General features: G+C 41.6%; 1 protein-coding gene across 1 annotated transcript in view; it reads left to right on the forward strand.

Annotated features, from left to right (window-relative positions):
• Positions 1-27,953, forward strand: part of LOC126234847 (secretin receptor-like) — a 163,673-nt gene that overhangs the window by 94,634 nt on the left and 41,086 nt on the right. The window contains exons 5-8 of the mRNA XM_049943588.1: positions 183-277; positions 15,214-15,382; positions 16,775-16,931; positions 21,371-21,501. Of these exons, the coding sequence (XP_049799545.1) occupies positions 183-277; positions 15,214-15,382; positions 16,775-16,931; positions 21,371-21,501 (552 nt within the window). The remainder of the gene's footprint in view (positions 1-182; positions 278-15,213; positions 15,383-16,774; positions 16,932-21,370; positions 21,502-27,953) is intronic.

Here is a 27,953-nt window from a genome sequence, read left to right on the forward strand (position 1 = left end):
GGAAGAGTAAACAACTATCTAACAAAATAAAAAGCTTAGCAAAATAAATGGCATTTTCTAACCAAAAGTTGTCGCTGCAGAGCTTTTTCTGTGAAAGTGTCTTAAGTTGTTTGATACTGGAACTGATAACCTATCTCAGATAGCCTGATGAACCGTCCTGTGTGGTGTGTTGTGTGTTGCAGCGCTGGCTGCCCCTGGTGAAGTCGGCCTCGCAGGCGGGGTACGCCGTCTCGCTGGTAGCGCTTCTCATTGCCGTGGGGGCGCTGTCCGCCACCAGGTGAGCCAGGGGGAGTGAGGGCAGGGGTCTGGCGTCGCGCGCGTACTCCAACTGTATCTGGCGTACTCCAAGTGTATCTGGCGTACTCCAACTGTATCTGGCGTACTCCAAGTGGCGGACGGATTCTGTTGTTCACTTGTGAACATTTCAAAACGCTCTAAACCCCGTAAGCGGTTATGGGAAAAGTTTTGTGCAACTGGGCTGCGAGCCAATAACAATATTTTATCATTAAAATCAAAAGTATGTATATTGTTTCGAGGGTAGAATGTTTTGCTGCTTCTGGGAGTTTTTGAAACATCATTATTTGCAGCATTCGTATTGTTACATTACTAAATAACCAGTTTCAGTCACAGACGGAATGTCCTCAGGTGTCTATATACCATCGGGTCTCGTAAACTGACGTACGGCAGAGAGAGCGGTGTGATGACCACGTGCCCCTCCAGTGACGCCTGTGATCTGAAGATAACACGGCGGCCGGTCGGTACCGTTGGGCCTTCATGGCCTGTTCGGGCAGAGTTTCAGTTTTCTATCTCTATACCATGAGAAATAAAATGGTTGAAGTGGCTCTGAGCACTATGGAACCTAACATCTGAGGTCATCAGACCCTTAGACTTAGAACTTCTTAAACCTAACTAACCTAAGGACATCACACACATCCATGCCCGAGGCAGGATTCGAACCTGCGACCGCAGCAGCAGCATGGTTCCAGACTGAAGCGCCTAGAACCACTCGGCCACAGTGGCCGGCTACACCATGAGAAAGACGGAAACGAGGCACAGTTAGTAATTACAAAAACCTAGAATACGTACAGCGCACAGATGTTTTGCGGCGAAGAACATGGCAAGACTGAAGTGGCATGTGATACTCAGTCTAACATAAAACGTTCAGGAGACTCAACATACCATCTTCTCAAATCATTAAATTACAAAAATTACTTCTTACATAGCTAGTCTCAATATTTGTTGTATATAGTTTATTTAAACTCAAGGTAAATGTTATCATAGTGTCTTCACAGCAGTAACAATTACTGTACATTTAAATGAAACAGGTATGCAAACATTCATAGCGGATATCGAAGAGGTCGTGATTTTTGTAATGTTGTACGCCGATGAATAAGTGTTGTCTTTAATTTTCCAACCATTGTGCACCTCGCATTTTATTAAAATGGCATCCTCATTACTGAATATCAGATGCCCTTTTAATCTTGCCATGTGCTTCACCGCATTACGTAGTCTGTGCTGTATGAACTCTAGGTCAAGAATGATAATCACTGCATTAAGACTGCTTTTGTAATTAGTAACTGTGGCAAACCTTTCGTCTTTTCGTGGTATTTAGTCACCCGAGAATGTTCTATATATTTCTTTCCTAGACAGTTCTGCGGAGAACCTCCTAATTCCTTACTGATCAGTCCATCTACGTAATTTCAACATTCTCCTGTAGCGCCGCCGGCCGGAGTGGCCAAGCGGTTCTAGGCGCTACAGGCTGGAACCGCGCGACCGCTACGGTCGCAGGTTCGAATCCTGCCTCGGGCATGGATGTGTGTGATGTCCTTAGGTTACGTAGGCTGAAGTAGTTCTAAGTTCTAGGGGACTGATGACCTGAGAAGTTAAGTCCCATAGTGCTCAGAGCCATTTGAACCAGTAGCGCTAAATCGCAAATGCTTCGATTCTGTTCGGGTGTTCCCATAGTCCATGTTTCACTACCATACAATGCCGTGGCCCAAACATACATTCTCAGAAATTTCTTCCTCGAATTAAAGCCTGTATTTGATACAAGTAGATTTCTCTTTGCCTGTGATTGTCTGCTTTTTATATCGTACTTGCTCCTTACGTCTTATGTTATTTTATTGCCAAGGTAGCAGAAATCCTTCCTTAAATTCAGTTACTTCGGGATCACCAATTACGATGTTAAGTTTCTTGCTGTTCTCACTGCTCCTCCTCCTCACTGCTTTCGTCTTTCTTCTATTTACTTTCCATCCGTATTCTGTACACATTAAATTTTGCATTCCATTCAAAAGTTCGCGTAAATTTTCGTCGCTTTCAATGGGGATAGCAATGTCGTCAGAGAATCTTATCATTGATATACTTCCACCTTGAATATTACTCCGACTTTTGAACCTTTCTTTAACTCCGGTCATCCTTTCTCCATGTACAGAGTAAAAGATTACATCTCTGTTTTACAATTTTTCAATCCGAACACTTCGTTCCTGCTTTGTCACACTTATTGTTCTCTCTTGCTTCTTGCACATATTCTATGTTACCCTCCTTTTCCTATATCTTATCCCTGTTTTTTTCTCAATATTTCGAACATATTACGAAAATGTTACACTGTCGAAAGCTTTTTCCATGTAGACAAATCCTATGAACGTGACTAGATTTTTCTTCACTCCTGCTTTCATCATCAAACGCAACGTCAGAACTGCCTTTCTTTTGCCTTATCTTTCATAAAACCAAACTGATCGTCATCTAACAAATCCCAAACTGTCTTTTCCGTTCTTCTGTGCAATATTCTTGTCAACAAAGTGGGTGCTTGAGCACTTAAGTTGACTTCGCGATAATTCTCGCACTTGTTCGATCTTACAGTCTTTGGAATTGTCTGGATGATGTTTCTCCGAAAGTCTGACAGTATATCGCCAGTGAAATACGTTCTACATACCAATATGAATAGTCGTTTTCTTGCCGCTTCCCCACAGTGATTTTAGAAATTCTGATGGAATGTTATCCACCCCTTCTGCATTATTTGATCTTACGTCCTCCAAACTTCTCTTAAATTCTGACTCTAATACTGGATTCCCTATATCTTCTAAATCGACTCCTTTTTCTTCTCGTACCACGATAAGAGACAATTCCTCTTCCTCTTAGAGGCCTTAAGGGTACTCTTTCCACCTATCGGCTCCGTCTTCTGCATTTAGCTGTGGAATTCCCGTTGCACTCTTAATGGTACCGCTCTTGCTTTTGATTTGAACGATGGCGGTTTTGATTTTCGCAAACGCTGAGTCAGTCTTTCCAACAATCATTTATTGTTCTATTTCTTCACATTTTGCCCGTGGCCATTTCGCCTTAGGACGCTGCACTTCCTGTTTATTTCATTTCTGTGACTAGTATTGCGGGATATTGAGGACATTTTCTGAACATTTTTGTACTTCCCTCTTTCGTCAACAGAAGCAATTTTTTTATTTTTTTTAATTTTTGTTTCACTTCATTCACCTTCGATGTACCTCTATGGACCTCTGTTTTTCTTTTCAACTTCTGTGATTATCTTTTTTAGAGATGTCCATGTCCTTACGTAACTTAAAATTACACAGTCGCTTCCGGTTTTATTTGCTGAATAACTGTCTTCAGTGTTAGTAAGTATGATGGAAACAGTTCGTACGAATAATTTAATTCTGATTTAATACCACATTAATGAAATGGGATCTTACAAAATAAAGTATATATACACATAATGGAATCAAGACACAGAATTTCAACAATATTGCGAATCGATCTATGTTAATGTACTGCTCAGAGTAATTTCGATTGTAGGCCTATCAGTGTTATTAGAAAAGTGAGGACTATTATGATCATCTTTCTGAATGTTTCCTGTGGACTGTCACATATCTGCCACAATAGCACTGAGACATTGCATTGTGGAATCACTTTTTTTTTCTTTTTTAGGATCATCAGTCTTCTGACTGGTTTGCTGCGGCCCGCGACATATTCCTCTCCTACGCCAATCTCTTGATCTCAGAGTACCATTTGCAACATACGTCCTCAATTATTTTCTGGATGCACTGCAATCTCTGTCTTCCTCTACAGATTTTTCCCGCTACAGCTCCCTCCAGTAGCTTGTGAGTTATTCCCTGGTGTCTTAACAGATGTCCTGCCATCCTGTCCCTTCTCCTTATCACTTTTTTCCACACTCTCCTCATTCCTTACCTTATCAGTCCACCTAATTTTCAACATTCGCCCGCAGCACTGCATCTCAAATGCTTCGATTCTCTTCTGATCCTGTTTTCCCACAGTCCATGTTTCACTATCATACAATGCTGTGCTCCAATTTCTTCCTCAAATTAAGTGGACTTCTCATTGCCAGGAATTCCCTTCTTACCAGTGCTAGTCTGCTTTTGATGTCAACTCCCCCCCTGCTCCGACTGTCATTGCTTGTTTTGCTGCCTAGGTAGTAGAATTCCTTAACTTCATCTACTGCGTGATTATCAGTGCCGATATTAACTCTCCAGCTGTTCTCATTTCTGCTACTTCTCATTACATTCGTCTTTCGTCGACTTACTCTTACTCCATATTCTGTACTCAGTAGAGTGTTCATTCCATTCAGCCGATCACGTAATTCTTCTTCACTTTCCCTCAGGATAGCTATGTCATCAGTGAATCTTATCATTGATATAGTTACACCTTGAATTTCAATCTCGCTCGGAATCGTTAATATATTTCCATCATTGCTTCTTCTATGTACAGATTGAACAGATGTGCGAAAGACTACATCCCTGTCTTGTAGCCTTTTTATCGGAGCACTTCATCCTTGGTCGACATTCATTCTTATTAATCCCTCTTGGCTTTTGTACATATAGTATATTACCCGTCCCTTCCTATAGCTTATCCCTACTTTTCTCTTAATGTCGAACATCTTGTACCATTTTACACTGTCTACGGTTTTTTAAGATGGACAAATCTTATGAACATGTCTTGACTTCTCTTTAGTCTTGTTTCCATTATCAACTGCAACGTCACAATTTCATCTTTGGTGCCTTTATCTTTCATAAAGCCAAACTGATCGTCATCTAACACATCCACAATTTTCTTTTTCATTCTTGTCAGCAGCTTCGATGCATGAGCTGTTAAGTCGATTGTTCGATAATTCCCGCACTTGTCAACTCTTGCCCCCTTCGGAATTCTGTTGATGTTTTTCGGAAAGTCAGATGGTATGTCACCAGTCTCATACATTCCACACACCAACGTGAAAAGTCGTTTTCTTGCCACGTCACTCAATGATATTAGAAATTCTGATGGAATGTTATCTACTCCTTCTGTCTTATTTGATCTTAAGGCCTCCAAATCTCTTTTTAAATTCTGATTCTAATACTGGATCCCCTATCTCTTCTAAATCGACTGCTCTTTCTTCCTCTATCACATCAGACAAATCTTCCCCCACACAGAGGCCTTTAATGTACTCTTTCCCCCTACCCGCTTTTTCCTTTGTATTTAATAGCGGAATTCAGTGGCACTCTTAATGTTACCACCCTTGCTTATAATTTCCCCGAGGATTGTTTTGACTTTCCTATATGCTGAGACAGTCTTTGCGACAGCAATTTCTTTTTCGATTCCTTCACATTTTTCATGTAGGCATTTTGTCTTGGCTTCCCCGCACTTATTATTTATTTCCTTCCTCAGCGTCTTGTATTTTTGTATTCCTTATGTGGTGTCACAGCCAGACACCACACGTACTAGGTGGTAGCTTAAATCGGCCGCGGTCCTGTAGTACATGTCGGACCCGCGTGTCGCCACTGTGTGATCGCAAACCTAGCGCCACCACAAGGCAGGTCTCGAGAGACTGACTCGAACTCAGCCCAGTTGTACGGACGACAGTGCTAGCGACTAGACGTACGAAGCCTTTCTCTCTCATTAGCCGAGAGACAGAATAGCCTTCAGCTAAGTTAATGGCTACGAACTGGCAAGGCGCCATTAGCCTTACAGTGATTGTAATTAGAGTCTCACTTGTGTTCACCATAGAGATGTACAAGAAGACCTTAAAGATAAGTATATGAGAAGCTCCGTTCTTTTCTTCATAGCATTAATTACGTATCCTGTTCCAGTACTTCACGTCCGTCTGCGTTAGTCTCGCGTGCCCTTTAAGCCACCTCTATCTACAAGGTGTTGGCCCAGCTGCCGACACATCACCTTAGTTTCCCGGAACATTTTTGCACTTCCTCCTTCCGTCTATCAACTGCAGTAGTTTTTCTATTACCCATTGTTTCTTCGTAGTTACCTTCTTCGTACCTATGTTTTAATTTCCAGTTTCTGTTATTACTCTTTTTAGAGATGTCCATTTCTCTTCAACTGTACTGCCTCATTGCTGTATCTATAGCCTTAGAGAACTTCAAGTGTATCTCATCATTCCTTAGTATTTCCGTATCCCACTTCTTTGCGTACTGAATCTTTCTAATGTCTTAAACTTCAGCCTACTCTTTATCACTACTATATTATGATCTGGGCCTATATCTGCTCCTGGCTATATCTTACAATCCAATATCTGATTCCGGAATCTCTGTCTGACCATGGTGTAATCTAACTGAAATTTTATCGTACCACCTGGCCTTCTCCAAGTATTCTTGAACAGAGTATTCGCTGTTACTTGCTGAAATTTATTACAGAACACAGTTAGTCTTTCTCCTCTCTCGTTCTTTGGTTCAAGCCCATATACTCCAGTAACCTTTTCTTCTACTCCTTCGCCTACAACTGCGTTCCAGTTCCCCATGACTATTAGGTTTTCAGCTCCCGGTATTACCCTCTCAGCATCCTCATCTTCAGCTTGTGACGTAGGCAAGTATACCTGAACTATAGTTGTCGCCGTTGATTTGCTGTCGATTCTGATAAGAACAACCCTATCACTGAACTGTTCACAGTAACACACCCTCTGCCCTACCTTCCTATTCATAACGAATCCTGCTCCCGTTATACCATTTTCTGTTGCTGTTGAAATTACCTTATACTCAACTGACCGGAAAGCCTTGTCTTCTTTCCATATCAGTTCCCTGACCGCTATTATACCTAAATTGAGCTTTTGGATTTAAATTTTCAAATTGTCTAGCTTCCCTGCCACATTGGAGTTTCTGACATTCCACGCTCCGGCTCGTATGACGTTATCCTTTCATTTGTTATTCAACCTCTTTCTCATGGTCACCTCCCCCTTGGTAGTCCCCTCCCGGAGATTCGAATAGGGAGCTTTGCTGGAATCTTTTGCCAATGGAGAAATTATCATCTATCGCTTATACCCCCTCATTAGTCCGAAGTAGACAGACAGCATAACACGCAGTGTGCTAGCTTGTGAGACAGCGAGGTGAGCCAGATCATGAGTGAATTAGACTGGCTTATTACCGACCGTGGGCTGGTACACGGGATTGTTTGAATGTAATTTTTAGACGGTTTTCCGCGTTCGTTTAGGCAAAAGCTCTACTGATTCACAAATTCCTCGTCAGATCATACGATACACAAACTGTTGAACTACGATAACATACAAAAAAAAAAAAAAATACAACCGTCTTCTGAGAAACGGCGTACACGATTTCCCTGTCTTAGGTTACCTTGACGACTGTGGCATTATGAAGGGCTTCCTACCACACAGGTAAAATATGAAATAAAATTTGTCAAATCCTGAAGAAACGGATCGGTACTAGGCGGGATGAAGGCTAGGGAGAAGAAAAATTAGACTGAAGTAACTTTTCACGTTAGTACATTCGTTACCACCGCTGTAGAATATTATCTGTGGCATATCGTTTGTTTTTGTTACGAAATCAAACGTTAATATATCTTGTACTATTCAGTAAGCACTCTGGTGTTCTTATTCATCTTCGAGTAAGTCAGTTTCATGTTGAAGTGTCGCTAGTATTTCCCCACCTCATAAATGATTTAAAATCACATCCAGATAGAGCTTGGTTCGTTCGTTTTATCCAGTGTTATTACGAACACTAATTCAGACGCATACGTCGTGGTATGTTGAGCTGCTTATTTAACCCACTTAAAACGTCTGTACTATAATAATTCCAATTCGGAAACACATGCGCAAATTAACCGTGCCAAAATATTACGGGAATTCGGTAAATAAAATTGTTGTTGTTGTTGTTGTTGTTGTCCTCAGTCCTGAGACTGGTTTGATTCAGCCCTCCATGCTACTCTATCCTGTGCAAGCCTCTTCATCTCACAGTATCTACTGCAACCTACATCCTTTTGAATCTGCTTAGTGTATTCATCTCTTGGTCTCCCTCTACGATCCTTACCCTCCACGCTGCCCTCCAATACCAAATTGGTGATCCCTTGATGCCTGAGAACATGTCCTACCAACCGATCCCTTCTTCTAATCAAGTTGCACCACAAACTTCTCTTCTCCCCAAACCCTATTCAATAGCTCCTCATTAGTTGTGTGATCTACACATCTAATCATCAGCATTCTTCTGTAGCACCACATTTCGAAAGCTTCTAAAATTATAATACTAGTAATACAGATGAGGTTAATAACCGCACAAAGGAAAATTTCGGACGTTGCGATTGGAATAATGTGCTGCAAGTAAAACACCTCTGAATTTAGATATGATCAGAAAGATCGCATGCAATAACTTTCTAGTACCAAATGATTCAAAACATTGCTGGTATAGTACAATGATCGAAAAGTTAGTGAATAATACATATGCAGGAATGAAAAATAATCATTCACCAATTGCTTCGTGTGAGAACATACACTAAAGAGCCAAAGAAACTGGTACACCTGCCTAATATCATGTAGAGCGCCCACCAGCACGCAGAAGTGCCGCAACACGACGTGACATGGAGCGACTAATGTCTGAAATAGTGCTGCAAGGAACTGACACCATGAATCCTGCAGTGCTGTCCATAAATCCGTAAGAGTACGAGGGTATGGAGATCTCTTCTGAACTGCGAGTTGCAAGGCATCCCAGATATACTGAATAATGTTCAGATATGTTTCTGGAGCCACTCAGTAGCAATTCTGGACGGATGGGGGGTAGCATTGTCCTGCTGGAATTGCGAAAGTCCGTCGGAATGCACAGTGGACATAAACGGATGCAGATGATCAGACAGGATGCTTACGTAGGTGTCACCTGTCAGACCCGTATCTAGATGTATCAGCCCCCCCCATATACTCCAAATGTACAGGCCCCACACCATTACACAGCGTCCACCAGCTTGAACAGTCCCCTGCTGACATGCAAGGTCCATGGATTTATAAGGTTGCCTCCATACCGGTACGCGACCATCCGCTCGACACAAATTGAAACGAGACTCGTCCGGCCAGGCAACGTTTCTCGTCATCAACTGTCCAGTGTCAGTGTTGACAGCCCAGGCGAGGCTAAAACCTTTGTGTCGTGCAGGCATCAAGGGTACACGAGTGGGTCCTCGGCTCCGAAAGCCCATATCGATGATGTTTCGTTGAATGGTTGGCACGCTGCGACTTGTTGATGGCCAAGCAATGAAATCTGCAGCAATTTGCGGAAGGATTGCACTTCCGTCACGCTGAATGATTCCCTTCTGTCGTCGTTGATTCCATTCTTGTAGTATCTTTTTCCGGTATCAGCGATGTTTGAGATTTGATGTTTTACCGGATTCCTGATATTCACGACACACTCATGAAATGATCGTACGGGAAATTCCCCACTTCATCGCTACCCCGGCGATACTGTGTCCCATTGCACGTGCGCCAACTGTAGCACCTCGTTCAAACTGACTTAAATCATGATACCCAGCCATTGTAGCAGCAATAACAGATTTAACAACTGCGCCAGGCAGTTGTCTTATATAGGCGTTGCCGACGGCAGCGCCTTATTCTGGGTGTTTACATATCTCTGTATTTGAATACGCATGCCTGTATCAGTTTGTTCGGCGCTTCGTTGTATATTTCACGCCCTATTGAAGAATATACAGAGGGTAATGGGTGTAAGTGCCGATATTTTTGTATGTCGTGCCTTAATATTTATACACATCAGTGTGTTGGTTGTTTTTCCTCTCCGTCAAAAAGTCATCCGACAAACACATCACAATTGTGCTTGCTGATGGTTCCCGCACTGTTGTAGCTCCTCCACTAAAAGTGAGTGGGTCGTGCTTCTATTGCTCATTGTCCACGAATGGCAAGGTTCTGGGTTCGACTGCCAGTATAGACTAACAATTTTGCGTCGATGTCTTCAAAATTTAACATCTGACCTGCTGTCCAGGGGAAGGGAAGCAATAGTGATTTGCTCTTGCCACAAATTGTTGGAGATATTACCCAGTCTAAAAACATACAGGTTGTAATGGCTATAATTACTGCGGTGTAAATGTTGCTCAGTACTCCGTCCTCAGTCACCAATAGAAATATCATTAATTATAACGTTTACACTGTGTGTTTGTAACACTAATCGAACAGAATTTATGATAAATATTTTCAGTAAACTATAATGAACAGGCCACTTTATTATTTATTTTATGGCCTTCATTGGACCACTCTAGTCAAAAATACAAAGTCGTAAACAAGTTGTTGCACAGGGATACAATTTGGTTCAACAGTAACTTAATATGATATTTAGGTAATATAATTATTAGAGTCTATTCTTATATGAAAGGTGTTTTGCTCTTCTGTCTGCCCAATATTTCTTCATTCTTTCAGATATTTTCTTTCTTTCTTCATCTGAGACCACGCTTCCTGTACTCATTTTATTGATTATCGTTTGTAGTCTGGTTTGCGGGTCTTGCAGCATTCTGGTTTTCTATGTCTTGTTTTCTAGGTCATCTACTGTAATTTGAAGTTCTTTTATATCTTCCTTAATTTCTGTGATCCATTTAATGTCACTCTTGCTATTCCACAATTTTTGTATTATTTTTTTACTAATTCTGTTTTCTGGAGTTCTCATCAGATGTCCAAAGAATGAGATGCGTTTCTTCCTGATTGTGCTCATGACTGGTTCCATTTTCATATATACTGTTTCATTTGATGCTATTCTCCAATGTCCATTTATTTTATACTGTTTATTTATACATGTCCTAATTATTCTTCTTTCTATTTTTAGTATTCTGTCACTTTCTGCTATATTAGTTGTTTTGAAGATATTTTCAGCTGCATACGTTATTTCTGGTTGTGTAACTGTTTTATAGTGTTTTAATTTTGCATCTATAGATAGGCTTTTTTTGTTGTATGTAGTTTTGGTAATGTAATTTGCGTAGTTCAGTTTTTTTATTCTATTCTGCCATGATGGCTTCTCATTTAGATTGTATGTTATTATTTCACCTAAATATTTAAATTTATCAACAATTTTGATTTCCTGTTCTCCTATTGTAATTTTGTTTGCAAGTGGTGGATCAGTTAGCGTAATCTCCGTTTTTTCAAATGATATTCTAAGGCCTGCTTTCTCTGCTATTTCTTGTAGTGATTCCACTTGTTGCCTGGCTTTTTGAGCGGTGTTGGCTAGGAGAGCAAGATCATCAGCGAATCCCAAGCAGTTTAAGCTAATATCATCTTTTGCGCTTCCAATTCTTATCATCTTTGGATTGTGCTTCTACCATTCTCTCATTATGTGTTCCAGTGCACAGTTGAACAGTAATGGTGATAGGCAGCCACCTTGTCTTAAGCCTGGTTTTATGAGGAATACTTCCGAAATTTCTCCTCTAAACTTCACTTTTGATTTGGTGTTGGTTAGAGTGAGTTGTATTATTTTAATTAGTTTTGGATGGAGTCCTAGATTTCTTAAAATTTTTAATACTGAAGGTCTGTGGAGACAGTCATATGCCTTCTTAAAATCTACAAATGCTATTGCCAGAGGTTTGTTCCGTTTCTTGTAGTACGCCATAATCAATTTTAAACTATCTGCGCTGCACAGCTTCTCCATGATCTGAAACCTCCCTGATATTCCCCTAACTCCTGTTCTAATTGCTCCTTGCCGGCCGAAGTGGCCGTGCGGTTAAAGGCGCTGCAGTCTGGAACCGCAAGACCGCTACGGTCGCAGGTTCGAATCCTGCCTCGGGCATGGATGTGTGTGATGTCCTTAGGTTAGTTAGGTTTAAGTAGTTCTAAGTTCTAGGGGACTAATGACCTCAGCAGTTGAGTCCCATAGTGCTCAGAGCCATTTTTAATTGCTCCTTGATTCTTTCATATAGGATCTTGGATAGAATTTTGTATGTCCAGTCTAGGAGAGAGATTCCTCTGTTGTTGTCTGGGTTGCTCTTATCTCCCTTTTTGTGTAGTGGGTGGATGATAGCTGTGGTCCAATGTTCGGAAAATTGTTCTGTTACCCAAATTTTTGTTAGAACCATGTGTAAGGAGGTCTTGACTGTGTCACTTGCATATTTCCACATTTCAACAAAAACCTGATCTTCTCCACATGCCTTATAATTTTTTTGTTCTTTAAGAATTTTTTCTACTCCTTGTAAAGTTGGAGGGTCTAGTTTGTTAGGTTTGGTTTTTATTGGGGTATTTATGTTGATTTGTAAGAGTTCTTTGGGTTCCTCACAATTCAGAAGTTTGCTAAATGCTTTTGCCATGATTTCTGCATTTTCCTTGTTACTGTGTGTCATTCTCCCATTTTCATCTTTCAGTATTAGTGTAGGGGTCTCATATTGTTGTGGTTGTTTCCCAAAGATTTTATAGTAGTTCCTGGAGTTGGTTTTATGATAATTACCGTCTACAGAGTTTATAACATCTTTATGAAATCCATTCTTTATTCTTCTAATATGTTGTGTGTATTTTTTTCTTTCATTTTTTAGGTTGATGGCATTTTCTTCAGTTTTATGTGTTTGAAACTTAAACCATAGTGTCTATCTTCATGTTCACCATGCATGTTTCCTTCGTGGGTTCAAGGGAGCTAGATTCTCTGCTTCTTTTTTAAGACTAGGCACTAGTTGTTCTAGATCAGGTGTTAATTTGATGGTTTGTGTTATTTGTTGGTACTTGTTATTTTTAATTAGCTGATGTGGGTCAAGCCTCCTTCTTATTTTATTAGTTTTTCCGGTCCTCTTCTTTAACTAAGTGAATTTGATTTTAATTTTAACCATATAATGGTCTGCGCCTGTGTCTACTCCTCTCAGTACTTTAACATTGTGGATCTCCTTATGAAAATTTTTGTCCATACAGACATGGTCTAGCTGCCACTCGCCCTTCCTCCAGTCTGGATGTTTCCATGTTTTAAGTTTACTTGGCTTCCTCTTAAAGTATGTTGATTTAGATGTAAGGTTGCGTTATCTGCAGAGTTCTACAAGTCTTTGACCGTTTTTGTTCGTAAATTTATGTGGACTCCATTTTCCAATTATATCTTTATATTTCCTTTCTTTTCCCAACTGAGCATTGAAATCTCCCAATAAGATTTTTACATTCTTTTTATTTACTCTGTTCACAGTTTGTTCTAGAAGGTCCCAAAATTTATCTACCTCTTCCTTCGTTTTTGTTAGACAATTTTTTTCATTTGTTGGGGCATGAGCATTTATTATTGTATAGGTTTTATTCATTGTTTTAAAGCTTAGAGTCGCAATTCTTGATGATACTGCTTGGAAATCTGTTACTGAATCTATTATTTTTGTGTTTACTAAAAACCCTGTTCCAAACTGGAGACATTGTTTCATTGCCCTCGGTCCTGGTTTCCCATTATAAATTCTGTATCCTTGTGATTCGAATGCGTCCTCTGTGGTGTTTCTCATTTCTTGGATCCCTGTTATTAAAATTTTTTGTTTATTTAGTTCATCTATGAGCTCCTTGAGTTTTCCGGCTGAAGTAGTGAGTGTATGTTGTGTGTTGCTATATAATTTATTTGTTCATGTTTAATCTTCTTTTTGTGTTTTAGTGTGCATTGAGATGGTTGCAAACGCTCCGATTCGTTGCTGTCTTCTAGTTGACTACCCACCGAATCCGATGTAGCCTTTTCCTGCCTTTTTTAGCAGAACGCTGGAATTTCTTTCCTAAAAGACCTTTCCATTTTTGACTTTCGAAGGTTGTCAACCTTAGTTGGAGCAAGCTCCGATTTACAACTACGGTTGTTAACCGCAGAGGGTGTGTTTGGTCCGCGAGAGCTATTTTATTTCACTCAAGTCCGCCAGTAAACCGGTGAGGACTTCCCTATCCGCCACCTGGGACGCGCCACGTAGGAGTATCACCTCTCGTCCTACTATGACAGCATAGTAGGTTCGTGGCCACTACTATCAGTAAGTATATACCTAATTAAATGAAAGTGTAGAAGAAACATTTGAAACTGAAATATATTTTCTTTTGAATGTATTCGTATTACAAGGGCTGCAGTTAAACCATTTTTCCGGAATACCCCGGCTTCCAATAGTACTAGTGCCGCGTGGTGTACAGAAGAGCTCCCTTGGAAAGTAGGAGAGAGTTACTGAGAGATGCAAAGTTGTGAGACCGCGGCTTGGTCATGCTTAGATTGGTCATTGTCCACAAATGGGAAGGTTCAGGGTTCGACTGCCAGTCTGACATACAGCTTTATTCTACCAGGAAGTGCAAAACAACGCCCACTCGACTACCGAGTGAAAGATTCATGAGTGAAAGATTCATTGTGGAAGAAGAGTCATTGTCACCTATATATTTGTGAGTAGTTTTATTACATTGTGTATTGTGTGTATTAAAATGAGGACCTTGAAACGACGGAGGGGCTTCGTCCCAGCTGTAGCCCTTAGTGGTTCCCAACCCACAACAGACCACAGCAGTCCACAAACCCCACCGCCGCCCACACCAAACCCAGGGTTATTGTGCGGTTCGGCCCCAGTGGCCCCCACGGGAACCTCTCATACCACAGAAGTGTAACCCTAAATGTTGGCGTGGTAGAGTTATTATGGCGTACGCGTACGTGGAAATGGTGTTTGCACAGCAATCGCCGTCACAGTGTAACTGAGGCGGAATAAGGGGAACCACCCCGCATTCACCGAGGAAGATGGAAAACCGCCTTAAAAACCATCTGCCGGCACAGCGGACCTCGACACTAATCCTCCGGGCGGATTCGTGCCGGGTACCGGCACGCCTTCCTACTCGGGAAGCACCGTGTTAGACCGCGCGGCTAGCCAGGCGGGTTTGTTACGTTAGATTTTTCTTACTCAGCCCACAGTGACCAATATTTCGGAACATGCCAGCCGAGGGACATGCAGTTATAAACTGAGGAGGTAATGTGAGCTCACCTAAACGCTAAATGCAAATACTCACTGCAAAGTGTCTTTGTCTCGCTTATGAGCCAGCCGTACCGGTGGTTTCAGGCGGCTGCGCTGCCCGCGGTACCGGCTGTACATGCACCTCTTCGCCTCGTTCATCTTCCGCTCCCTGATGGGGCTGCTCAAGGACGCGCTCTTCGTCGACGGCGTCGGTCTCGCATCAGACGTCGCCTACAATGAAGACGGACACATCGTCTTCCTTACTAACAGCACCGTAAGTACTTGTTAACTGTCACTTCCACTATGAACACAGCTCACAAGGGGAGGCCGCCAATTGTGAAATTCAGATTCGATTCATACTGCGCATAATAAAAGCTCATGGCCAGAGGTGTAATGTGGCAAAGCACCAAGATGCACTTCTCAGCCGTTGTCGAGAAAATCGACAGTTAAAAGAAACCGTTGGCGTGAAATACTCTCTACGATTAATAGTTTTCGACAGCGCCGTGGCGCAGCGGTAAGCGCTCGGGTTGGTAATCCGAAGGTCGCCGGATCGAATCTCGCGCCATGCAACTTTTTTTTTTAGTATTTGTTTTTTTTCGTAATTCAAATATATATATATATATATATATATATATATATATATATATATATATATATATAATTCCCGGCAATCAGTTGCAACAATTATGCATATAATAAGTTGTTGAAAGTCGTTTGTCGTGGAAAAACTGGCGACTTCGAACATCATTATGTTTTCCGCGAACAAAGTTGTATTTCACAAATGTTATTAATTGTGTTCATAATGTTAACCACGTATACTTAACGGAAGACGTAGAAACGATATTCCGAAACGAATACGTATAGCGTAAGTCAAACGTTCGAATTAGAATAGACCCCATGAACACAAATTTGCTGTGGCAGGTATGAAATATAAACTCCGTTACTCGCTCGATACACTTGAAGGGCAGATGTTGAATGGGTCGAAACGAGCCGCCGCGTAACAGCGTAGTTGCCTGCTAACTTCGAAAGAAGATAGATGCGGTCCCTAGCGCAACTTATATCGTCGAAAATCAGTGCGGACGGGAGAGCTTTGGTACACCCTGTTAAACAACGGAAAAATGGAGGCGGTACAATTCATTAATAGTTTATATATATATTTGAATTACAAAAAACTAATAATAAAAAAAATTGCATGGCGCGAGATTCGATCCATGGACCTTCGGATTACGAACCCGAGCGCTTAGCGCTGCGCCACGACCTGTAGAAAATTATAAATCGTAGAGAGTATTTCACCGCAACAGTTTCTTTTAACTGTCGATTTTCTCGACAACGGCTGAGAAGTGCATCTTGGTGCTTTGCCACATTACACTTCTGGCCATGAGCTTTTATTATGCGCAGTATGAATCGAATCTGAATTTCACAATTGGCGGCCTCCCCTTGTCAGTACTACTGGTTAGTGTTACAGGGTTATTAAAACTGCTTCCTGTCTCCTGACAATAGTACAGTCTCACTTTGGCCTTTACGTTTCACTTTACAATAATAAAAGAAAGGGGAAATAGCAAGGAAAAGGGAGTAGCACAGCGCTACGTGCCGTCCAGTGATGTGTACGGCTCCTCAGTGAAGTGCTTCCCGTAGCTGACCAGTGGCACGTGTTGTCCTGCGGCAGCACTGGCGCTGCAAGCTGGTGACGAGCCTGTGGCAGCTGTCGATCGCGGCCAACTTCTCGTGGATCCTGGCGCAGGGCCTCTACCTGCACAACCTGGTGGTGTTCGCGCTGCCCGCCCACGCCGGGCGCGTCGCCAGCTACGTCGCTCTGGGCTGGGGTAAGTGCTGCAGACCGTCTCACTGTACGAGCCTGCCTGTGCCACCAACTTCAGCCGAACGCTTTCCACGATCACGAATTTAAGATCCCACGTAAATTAGAGATTTAGTTACATAACTACACTACTGGCCATTAAAATTGCTACACCACGAAGATGACATACGACATACTACAGACGCGAAATTTAACCGACAGGAAGAAGACGCTGTGATATGCAAATGATTAGCTTTTCAGAGCATTCACACAAGGTTGGCACCTACAACGTGCTGACATGAGGACAGTTTCCAAACTATTTCTCATACACAAACAGCAGTTGACCGGCGTTGCCTGGTGAAACGTTATTGTCATTCCTCGTGTAAGGAGAAGAAATGCGTACCATCACGTTTCCGACTTTGATAAAGGTCGGATTGTAGCCTATCGCGATTGCGGTTTACCGTATCGCGACATTGCTGCTCGTGTTGGTCGAGATCCAATGACTGTTAGCAGAATATGGAATCGGTGGGTTCAGGAGGGTAATACGGATCGCCGTGTTGTATCCAAACGGCCTCGTATCACTAGCAGTCGAGACGACAGGCATCTTATCCGCATGGCTGTAACGGATCGTGCAGCCACGTCTCGATCCCTGAGTCAACAGATGCGGACGTTTGCAAGACAAAAACCATCTGCACGAACTGTTCGACGACGTTTGCAGTAGCATGGGCTATTAGCTCGGAGACGATGGCTGCGGTTACCCTTGACGCTGCATCACAGACAGGACCGCCTGCGATGGTGTACTCAACGACGAACCTGGGTGTACGAATGGCAAGGTTCTGTTTACAGCATCATGATGGTCGCATCCGTGTTTGGCGACATCGCGGCGAACGCACATTGGAAGCGTGTATTCGTCATCGCCATACTGGCGTATCACCCGGCGTGATGGTATGGGGTGCCACTGGTTACATGTCTCGGTCACCTCTTGTTCGCATTGACGGCACTTTGAACAGAGGACGTTTCATTTCAGATTTGTTACGAACCGTGGCCCTACCCTTCATTTGATCCCTGCGAAACCCTACATTTCAGCAGGATAATGCACGACCGCGTGTTGCAGGTCCTGTATAGGCTTTTCTGGATACAGAAAATGTTCGACTGCTTCCGTGGCCAGCACATTCTGCAGATCTCTCACCAATTGAATAATCTCGTCAATGGTGGCCGAGCAACTGGCTCGTCACAATACGCCAGTCACTACTCCTGATGATCTGTGGTATCGTGTTGAAGCTGCATGGGCAGCTGTACCTGTACGCGCCATCCAAGTTCAAGTCAATGCCCAGGCGTATCACGACCGTTATTACGGCCAGAGGTGGTTGTTCTGGGTACTGATTTCTCAGGATGTATATACCCAAATTGCGTGAAAGTGTAGTCAGATGTCAGTTCTAGTATAATAAATTTGTCCAATGAATACCCGTTTATCATCTGCATTTCTTCTTGGTGTAGCAATTGTAATGGCGGGTAGTGTATTTGTTAGGGTGTTAACTGTGGTCTCACCGCCAGACACCACACTTGCTAGGCGGTAGCTTAAATCGGCCGCGGTCCATTAGTACATGTCGGACCCGCGTGTCGCCACTGTCAGTGATCGCAGACCGAGCGCCACCACACGGCAGGTCTCGAGAGACGGACTAGCACTCGCCCCAGTTGTACGGACGACGTCGCTAGCGATGCACACTGACGAAGCCTCGCTCATTTGCAGAGCAGATAGTTAGAATAGCCTTCCGCTAAGTTAATGGCTACGACCTAGCAAGGCGCCATTAGTAACATTGCATGTATCTTAAGAGTCTCACTTGTATCGTCAAGAGCAATGTACCACAAGGATGGATTAAAGTTAAGTATTTCCGCAGCTACGTACTTTTCTTTATAGCATTCATTACGTCTCCTGTTTCAGACTTCACGCCATCCTTCGTGCGCTTATAGCGTGCATTTCGGCCCCCTCAAAACACTGTGTCGGCACCACTTGTCGACACAACATTAACTCCAAAAGCAAGCGTATCTTTTCGAGCCAGGAGCAAGCATTTCATGTAAGCAGATTTATGCTTATGAACCACGGAAACGACATTTTCTTGTTTTAAGGCAAGACAGCCCACTGTGTTACAGCGCAAAATGGTGACAAACGTTCATCAAATGACAATTTGACTGTCTAAATAATAAATGTGTCGTAATTTCACTTCTCATTTATTTACTTTTGGGAACAATAGCAGTCTCGTCTCTGTAGCTATTTTACAGTGAATCGTTAATATCCTATAGTAATTTGTCAGAGTGCATGCGATTACTGCAGGATAATTCTGAATGACTTGCAGCCAAAATTCCAATAGTTTCCAAAAGTAAAGAAAACGACAGTGAAATGCCTAAACTGGTATCCTTTAACCTTCCTAGTACCACTGGTGTCTATATGACTCCATAAGATCATTGAAAATGTGCGGGGTGTTCAAAAAGTCTCTCCGCGGTGCCGTATGATTGCTAGCCGCGCGTGCCGTATGATCGTTCGCCTGCCTGGGTTACTTCCCTTCAAGTGGACTTTCCCAACATTTCAGTGTTTCGTTTATCTCAGCCAGCGTCAGTAGTATCGTTGGTGTGTGTCGTTACGTGTTGACGTGAACGTTTAAGTTTATTTCTTTTGTTCGTTTGTTTCGTTTTTGTCACTGTTAAAATGCTAACCATTGAAGAACGTGTTTTTAGTCGAACAACGGAGACAACACTCCCACATCGCGATACGGTATGAGATTTGATTAACAAATTTCGAACTTCTGGTTCAGTGACAGATGCACCGAGAAGTGGTCGTCCTAGCGTTTTGTCTGAGGATAAACTATTCGATATTGCCGATAAAATGTCCATAAGTCTGAACAAGTCTGTAAGAAAACTCGCCCAGGAAATCGATGTCAGTGTCGGAACGGCCCACAAAGCTGTAAGGAAAAAAATTAGAACTTTTCCCACACAAAGTGACAGTCGTGCAAGAACTGAAAAATACTGATCGTGGCAAGAGACTGCATTATTGTCAATGGTTCAGAAATTTCGTTCAACGAAATGGAAGTGATATTCTTAATCAAACGTTTTTCACTGATGAGGTGTGGTTTCATGTATCCGGGTTCATGAACTCGCAAAATTCTCGTATGTGGAGTACTGCAAATCCATTGTGTTTTCATGAGGAACCACTTCATTCTGTGAAAATAGGAGTTTGGATTGCAAGTTCTAGACGTCGGATTGTGGGTCCCATCTCTTCATTCAAACGAAACAATAAACGCACAACGATACTGCAGTGATATTCTGTATCCATTCAGAGGAGAACTTGTGTTAAGTGAAATACTGAACGGTTATTTTCAACAAGATGGTGCGACCGCGCATACAGCTAGCGTTTCAATGTCACTGCTTGCTGATGTTTTCGGTGATCGCATAATTTCACAGGGACTTTGGCCTCCACGATCGCCTGACCTAAAACCACCTGACTTTTTCTTCAGGGATGCAGCGAAAGCAACTGTCTATAAAAACCATCCAAAATCCATCGATGAATTGAAAACTGCAATATCCTCTTTCACTGCTTTTGTTGCAGAAGAGATGTTACAGCTTGTGTTTGGAAACATGATTAGACGAATTGAATTGTGTATTGAACAACAGGGGGGACACTTGCAATATTGAATGTGAAAATTTGTAAGGAAAAATGAATATTCAATAAATTAATAACTTGTATTTCACTGTGTTTATTTCGGTATATTCACTGCGGCATTCGGCACGCGCGGCTAACAATCATACGGCACTACGGAGAGACTTTTTGAACACCCCGTGTTTCTCCCTTATTTACAAAGCTGTTATTTTTAAAATATGTCACTTTCTTCCTCTGATTCATATTTACCCAATCATGTTTTGCTCAGTTTCATATTTGTTAAAAATTACAATTTATTTATGTTTTCTTTCCACTGAATATCAGTGGGTCAGTCGGCCCCAGTTTATTTATTTTTTGTTTTTTTTCTTTTTTGTTTCTTGGATTTAACATCTATAACAACTGAATGATAAGTGTTACAACGAACAGCTGTAATGTATGTTTTAATTTTAGTTCCTTAAAATAGCGCGATTTTTTCCTGTGAAAATTGCTTGGGGTCATCATGACCCAAGTGGTACTCAATGAAACAAAAAAAAATTTCGTAGCCTGAGAGTTAAACAATTATACAACACCGTGACTCCCAAGAATAATGAAATTATTAAGCCACTTTAATTATTTAGGACTGATCTGCAAAATGATGAGTCCCTATTAGGGAAACGAAGATGTAGTCGATGTCAATGATTGTTAAAGCAAATCGTAGGATAGGTGTAATTGGTCCAAATATCTCTGCACTGCCCTCCCTCTGCTCTTCTCGGAGTTCCGATGTTTGAATGACGTATAGAAGATTTATTACAGACTGTTGCTGATATTTTTCCCAGGAGCGCCTATGGTGGTGGTGGCGACGTGGGCCGTAGCCCGCCTGGAGCTGGAGGACACCCTGTGCTGGACCACCAACCAGCAGTCGCGCGTCTTCCTACTGCTTCAGCTGCCCATGGCCTGCTCCGTACTGGTAACCAAGTCTTACTCACTGACATTGCTACACTGTATGTTAAAAATAGTATCCAGAATCATGTGTGACTGCAAAGTGAATATTAACTCCACTGTGTAGTTTGAGTACTGAATTGTAATAACATCATTTCTGATTCATGTAATTCCAAATCTTGACTGCATTCAGGTACTTTAAATTAGGGTGTAACATGACTCTGTTATTTTAAAATAACTCATCCCGGCATCAGCAATAAGAAGTTTTGGGAAACCGTAAATCTGATATATACGGATGTTCAAGAGGGAAATGAAACCCAAATCTCAAGAATGCACTTCCATTGCCTTAACCATTGCATTAAATAGCTTGATCATTTTAGATAAAGTGCTTAAAATAACATGGACAAGCGTCTAAGCATTAAATTCGAGTGAAGAACGATGAAGGAGAAGAGACGTTAAGCGTTCAGAAAACAAAAACAACATGCAGAAACTGTTTTTCCCAGTGGAAAGATTGCATTTTAAAGACATATACCAGACCCACAATCTCAGCTTCCAACAACTCAAGAAATCAGAGAGATAATTCAATCACTAAAAAATAACAAAGCATCTGGAAACAACGGCATACTTGCAGATATGTTAAAAATGGATGTTCTCATAAGAATAATTCATGCATTCTCTGCATATACATGGAAAACTGAAACGATTATATAGGACTGGAAGAAAACCATTATACAGGGTGGTCCATTGATAGTGACCGGGCCAAATATCTCACGAAATAAGCATCAAATGAAAAAACTACAAATAACTAAACTCGTCTAGCTTGAACGGGGAAAACAGATGGCGCTATGGTTGGCCCGCTAGATGGCTCTGACATAGGTGAAACAGATATCAACTGCGTTTTTTAAAATAGGAACCCCCATTTTTATTACATATTCGTGTAGTACTAAAGAAATATGAATGTTTTAGTTGGACCACTTTTCTCGCTTTGTGACAAATGGCGCTGTAACAGTCACAAACGTATATGTACGTGGTATCACGTAACATTCTGCCAGTGCGGACGGTATTTGCTTCGTGATACATTACCCGTGTTAAAATGGACCGTTTACCAAATGCGGAAAAGGTCGATATCATGTTGATGTGTGGCTATTGTGATCAATATGCCCAACTGGAGTGTGTATGTATGCTGCTTGGTATCCTGGACGACGTCATCCAAGTGTCCGGACCGTTCGCCGGATAGTTACGTTGTTTAAGGAAACAGGAAGTGTTCAGCCACATGTGAAACGTCAACCACGACCTGCAAGAAATGATGATTCCCAAGTAGGTGTTTTAGCTGCTGTCGCGGCTAATCCGCACATCAGTAGCAGACAAATAGCGCGAGAATCGGGAATCTGAAAAACGTCGGTGTTGAGAGTGCTACATCAACATCGATTGCATCTGTACCATATTTCTACGCATTAGGAATTGCTTGGCGATGACTTTTTGAGCGTCGTGTACAGTTCTGCCACTGGGCACAACAGAAATTACTGGACCATGAAATATTTTCTGCACGTGTTCTATTTAGCGACAAAGCGTCATTCACCAACTGCGGTAACGTAAACCGGCATAATATGCACTATTGGGCAACGGTAAAGTGGAACATCAGCGACCTTGGCGGCTTAATGTATGGTGCAGCACTATGGGAGGAAGGATAATTGGTCCCCATTTTATCGATGGTAATCTAAATGCTGCAATGTATGCTGATTTCCTACGTAATGTTCTACCGATGTTACTAAAAGATGTTTCACTGCATGACTGAATAGCGATGTACTTCAACATGATGGGTGTCCGGCACATAGCTCGTGTGCGAAAAATGGTTCAAATGGCTCTGAGCACTATGGGACTCAACTGCTGTGGTCATTAGCCCCTAGAACTTAGAACTACTTAAACCTAACTAACCTAAGGACATCACACACATCCATGCCCGAGGTAGGATTCGAACCTGCGACCCTAGCAGTCGCACGGCTCCAGACTGCGCGCCTAGAACCGCGAGACCACCGCGGCCGGCAGCTCGTGTGCGGTTGAAGCGGTATTGAATAGCGTATTTCATGACAGGTGGATTGTTCGTCAAAGCACCATACCATGGCCCTCACGTTCACCAGCCCTGACGTCCCCGGGTTTCTTTCTGTGGGGAAAGTTGAAAGATCCACCGACAACGCCTGAGAACATGTGTCAGCGCATTGTCAATGCGTATGCGAACATTACGGAAGGCAAACTACTCGATGTTGAGAGGAATGTAGTTACACGTATTGCAAAATGCATTTAGGTTGACGGACATCATTTTGAGCATTTATTGGATTGTGGTATTTACAGGTAATCACGCTGTAACAGCATGCGTTCTCAGAAATAATAAGTTCACAAAGGTACATGTATGACATTGGAACAACCGAAATAAAATGTTCAAACGTACCTACGTTCTGTGTTTTAATTTAAAAAACCTACCTGTTACCAACTGTTCGTCTAAAATTGTGAGCCATATGTTTGTGACTATTACAGCTCCATCTATCACGAAGCGGAAAAAGTGGTCCAACTAAAACATTCATATTTCTTTACGTACTACACGAATATATAATAAAAATGGGGGTTCCTTTTTTTTTAAAAAAACGCAGTTGATATCCGTTTGACCTATGGCAGCGCCATCTAGCACGCCAACCATAGCGCCATCTGGTTTTCCCCTTCAAGCTAAACAAGTTTCGTTCTTTGTAGTTTTTTCGTTTGACGCATATCACGTGAGATATTTGGCCCGGTCACGATCAATGGACCACACTGTATATCTGTTGCGTTTTCAAGGTTCTATGCAAAGCTCTCTTAAACACAACTGAACAACTAATAGATCATTTGACTGGTGAATATCAAGCAGGCTCCAGGAAAGGTATAACGAATGCTATGCAGATTTGGTCTCTGGAGGCAATATTGTGAATAAGTTCCAACACTTATGTCTTCGGGAGGCGTGTGACTCTGTTGACAGACAAACCGTTCTGGACATTTTAGAACATCTAAGAGTAGAGAGGCAGACTTGAGAACTAATCTGCCGGACCTTCAAAGGCACCGTTACGTGGCAGCCTTGACGCCCCAAATCTGCCAATAAGGTTTTTGAAGAAAATACTGGACCACTGGATTTGAATCGTCATTCTCCACTTATTGCACAGAATGTGATTTATTCATAAAAGATTTCAGAATTAAAACAAGCAATAAACTTTACACGGAAATGTAAAGGTTCTTTAAACTCAATCAAAGTTTACGATTTTAAAACAACAATTCAACAATATAAGGCTTTCAAATGAAAAAAAAACAATAATTTAATTTAAAGGAACTTCAACATTTGTTTGGATGACCTTAGAGGGGAAGAGATCAGTAATTAAACACCTCATTTCACATGAAACAATTAATGACAGTTTTAGCAATTAATAAACGGTTGAACGAATAAGCAAAATTCCCAAAATTTATTTACAAAAAGTAACAACACCCAAGGGGCGCAACCATGCTGATAATAATTCGCCCATAGAAGTTAAAAGGTAATGGCAATAAAAGACAAGAACTCGAGCCAAAAAATCAAGGGGATCACAACCCCTGCTATTGACAGTAATTTTGAATAATACGGGATAACTGCTATTAGCAGCATTCTTAGTGAATAGCATAGGCGAAATTCTCCACGCCCATCAACGTTTTTAGGAAATCGTTAACATATGAACCTTCCTTTCTTTCAGAAATATAAAAATACAACAACAGTAAAATATATACTGATCTCAATACACAACCCGAAGATATGGTAAAATAGAAAATCAAAACCCTTTTCTTTAACACAAACTTTGGCGACCGCTTGGAGAGCACAAGCTATAAAAGCAAACACTCGAAAACTGTGTCAAAGACTTTGAGGATTAATACAAAACAGATAGAGCTTATCTTATATATGAAGTGACACAGTTTCGACAGAGTGTACAATATATAGGGCTACAGCCAAATGAAGTGAACAACCCAAGGAAATTTAAAATGCTTGGGTCGAAACTGCATTAAAATTCACGAAATATCCAGTTTCAAATCTGCCTTACAGTCATAGCTTATACAGCGCAGAGGCAGCATCCAGTATTCCCTAGAAAATATCTGACGGAATAACAAGGTTGTCGAATACGACTTCTGCTCGGCAATACACAGTGCAGCCCGCAACAGACTACAATCCAGCACTGAGAGAGGGTAAAATAACAAATACCCTCAATGAGCGCAGATTGTCAAGATAACAGTATCAGTGAAAGAAGTCAAGCCCTGGCGCGGGCAACCTGAATTGCTATTCACCATCATCCTGAAATTATCGGATCGTGAAATTAAACTACGCAATAGATGATGAATATGAATTCATATTTTAGGAGAAAACAGGAAAATGCACTTAAACCAACTTTGGAGTAACCACATCTGCAGATTTAGAGGGAAGGAAACATGTTCAAATAAAGTGACGCAAGCGCAGGAAAAACACCTTAACGCACTTCCAAGAGTCCACGTCTGATAGCATAAATTCTCCAGTTGGCAGATGAGTGAAGCAGGTCCGCACGGGAACAGCCGTCAAGGCCTCCAAGTGCGTAGACTTCCCGGCTAATCCGCAACACACCACAAGTGCTGCCGACGCCTAATCGACGACCACTGCTCGAGTCACTTGCTAGGCTTGTACTGCTCTCACTTTTCTCCGGCGACCCCCTTTTTCTGTCCGCCTTAGAGAGCCACTTGGCGATCGAGTCACAACCTACTTGCGAAGATCAAAGCAGAGGCAAGGTTCGATATGCAGTGAGCCGCCGAGGCTCAGAACACAACATCTCAGGTAAAGTTTCTTGACGAAAAATCTGGTCCTTTTAAAGAACGGACAGGAATTCGAAAAAGACATGGCCTTTCACCGCTTCTGCGTCGGACAAAGTCATCATAGATTGGGGAAAAGAAATTCGGTGTACGAACATCGGAACAGAGAATCAAAGTGATGTACACAAATTTTACTGACGATCTAGCTGTCTTCACTAACTCTAGTGAGTAACTCAAATACACCATACAGAAGGTACACGAGATAGCATCAAAGATAGGCTTCCAAAAATCATACGAAAAGATGAAAAATTTAGGTAAACACGTTAGGAGATTCCTACAAAATGCGAAATTGGGGAAAATTTCATACATGTCTTTTTAAGAGAAATCGTTTTACAATCGGGACACAACACTAGAGCCAATTTAGAAAGAGCCACCAAGCTCCATTAAGTATGCAGCGTATCACAGAATCACTAAAAAAAACGAGAGATATCCCGTAATGCGAAACTTCGGCATTACTAGACAACTCTCTTGGCTGAAGCACTATATGCCTGAGAACTAAAATCTAGCAGGCAGTTCAAAAATTAATTCAATAAGCGGAAGAGCGAAAAATCTAAGAAAAATTTATAGTTCCAATAAGAAAAATCTATGGACGAAAAGAGAAACTGCACACCTACACAAAACAATAAACAACTTCACTGATGCAGTACATAGGAAACGCTTGATGTTGTATGGTCACATCAGGAGAATGGAGACCACTAGATTAAAAAATGCTGCTTAAGACAATGAATAATAAAAAAGAGGTAGAAACCATTGTGTTAGAAGGAATGAAGCAGGACTTTCAAGAAATCAGTGCCACAGAATACACCAACAGAGAACGCAAACTCTTTGGAATCCTAGTAGCAAACTACACATTCGCAGATAAAACAGGCATTGGAAAAACGTGGACAGTGGAACACAAAAAAACACAGCAATTTCATGAAATTGGGAAACGTAGAAGATAAGGAAGCTGTCAGACCAAGTTAACAAGGTCAGGAACGCAATCTGACAGGGCATAACGAATAAAGAATTAGATAACCATCAAAACTCTGTAGTGAAAGCAGGGGAAGTAGAAAAACGGAAAAGAAGAAACCAGAGGTTTTTGGACAAGTACATTCTAGGGAGGTAGGCGAATAAGGAATTAATTATGAAGATACTAAAAAGGGAGTGAAATGTCATTATTCAGAAGACGCCACACATTAGTATTACAGCAGAAATAAATATGATAAGATGGTAGGTACAAAAGTGCACAACTGCATATTTATTCAGAAAAAAATATGATGCCTGGCAAGTATTAAGTAACAATTCTGTACTGTTTTGTTACTTTTATTAAGATGGTTGTGTGTCCTTAAAACACCATACGATCGTAGAGAGTGTAAGACTATTATTTACATGCATATTAAGACAAAGGACAAAGGAGAAAGTTAAAAATCATAGATAAATGAAAAAGGGAGAAAACGGAGATAATTGTTAACCAAAGCTGTGTTGTTAGTATAAGCCTGGAAGAATGGTTTTTCCCCAGTGTTTTCTCATATATCTGTTACGTATGAACCCATGACATACAGTTAAGAACCATCGACAACTGCTTCGGACGCTTTCCACGAGACCGAAAAGAAGGTCTATCAG

The sequence above is a fragment of the Schistocerca nitens genome, chromosome 2 (genome assembly GCF_023898315.1).
Source record: "Schistocerca nitens isolate TAMUIC-IGC-003100 chromosome 2, iqSchNite1.1, whole genome shotgun sequence".
Classification (NCBI taxonomy): domain Eukaryota; kingdom Metazoa; phylum Arthropoda; class Insecta; order Orthoptera; family Acrididae; genus Schistocerca; species Schistocerca nitens.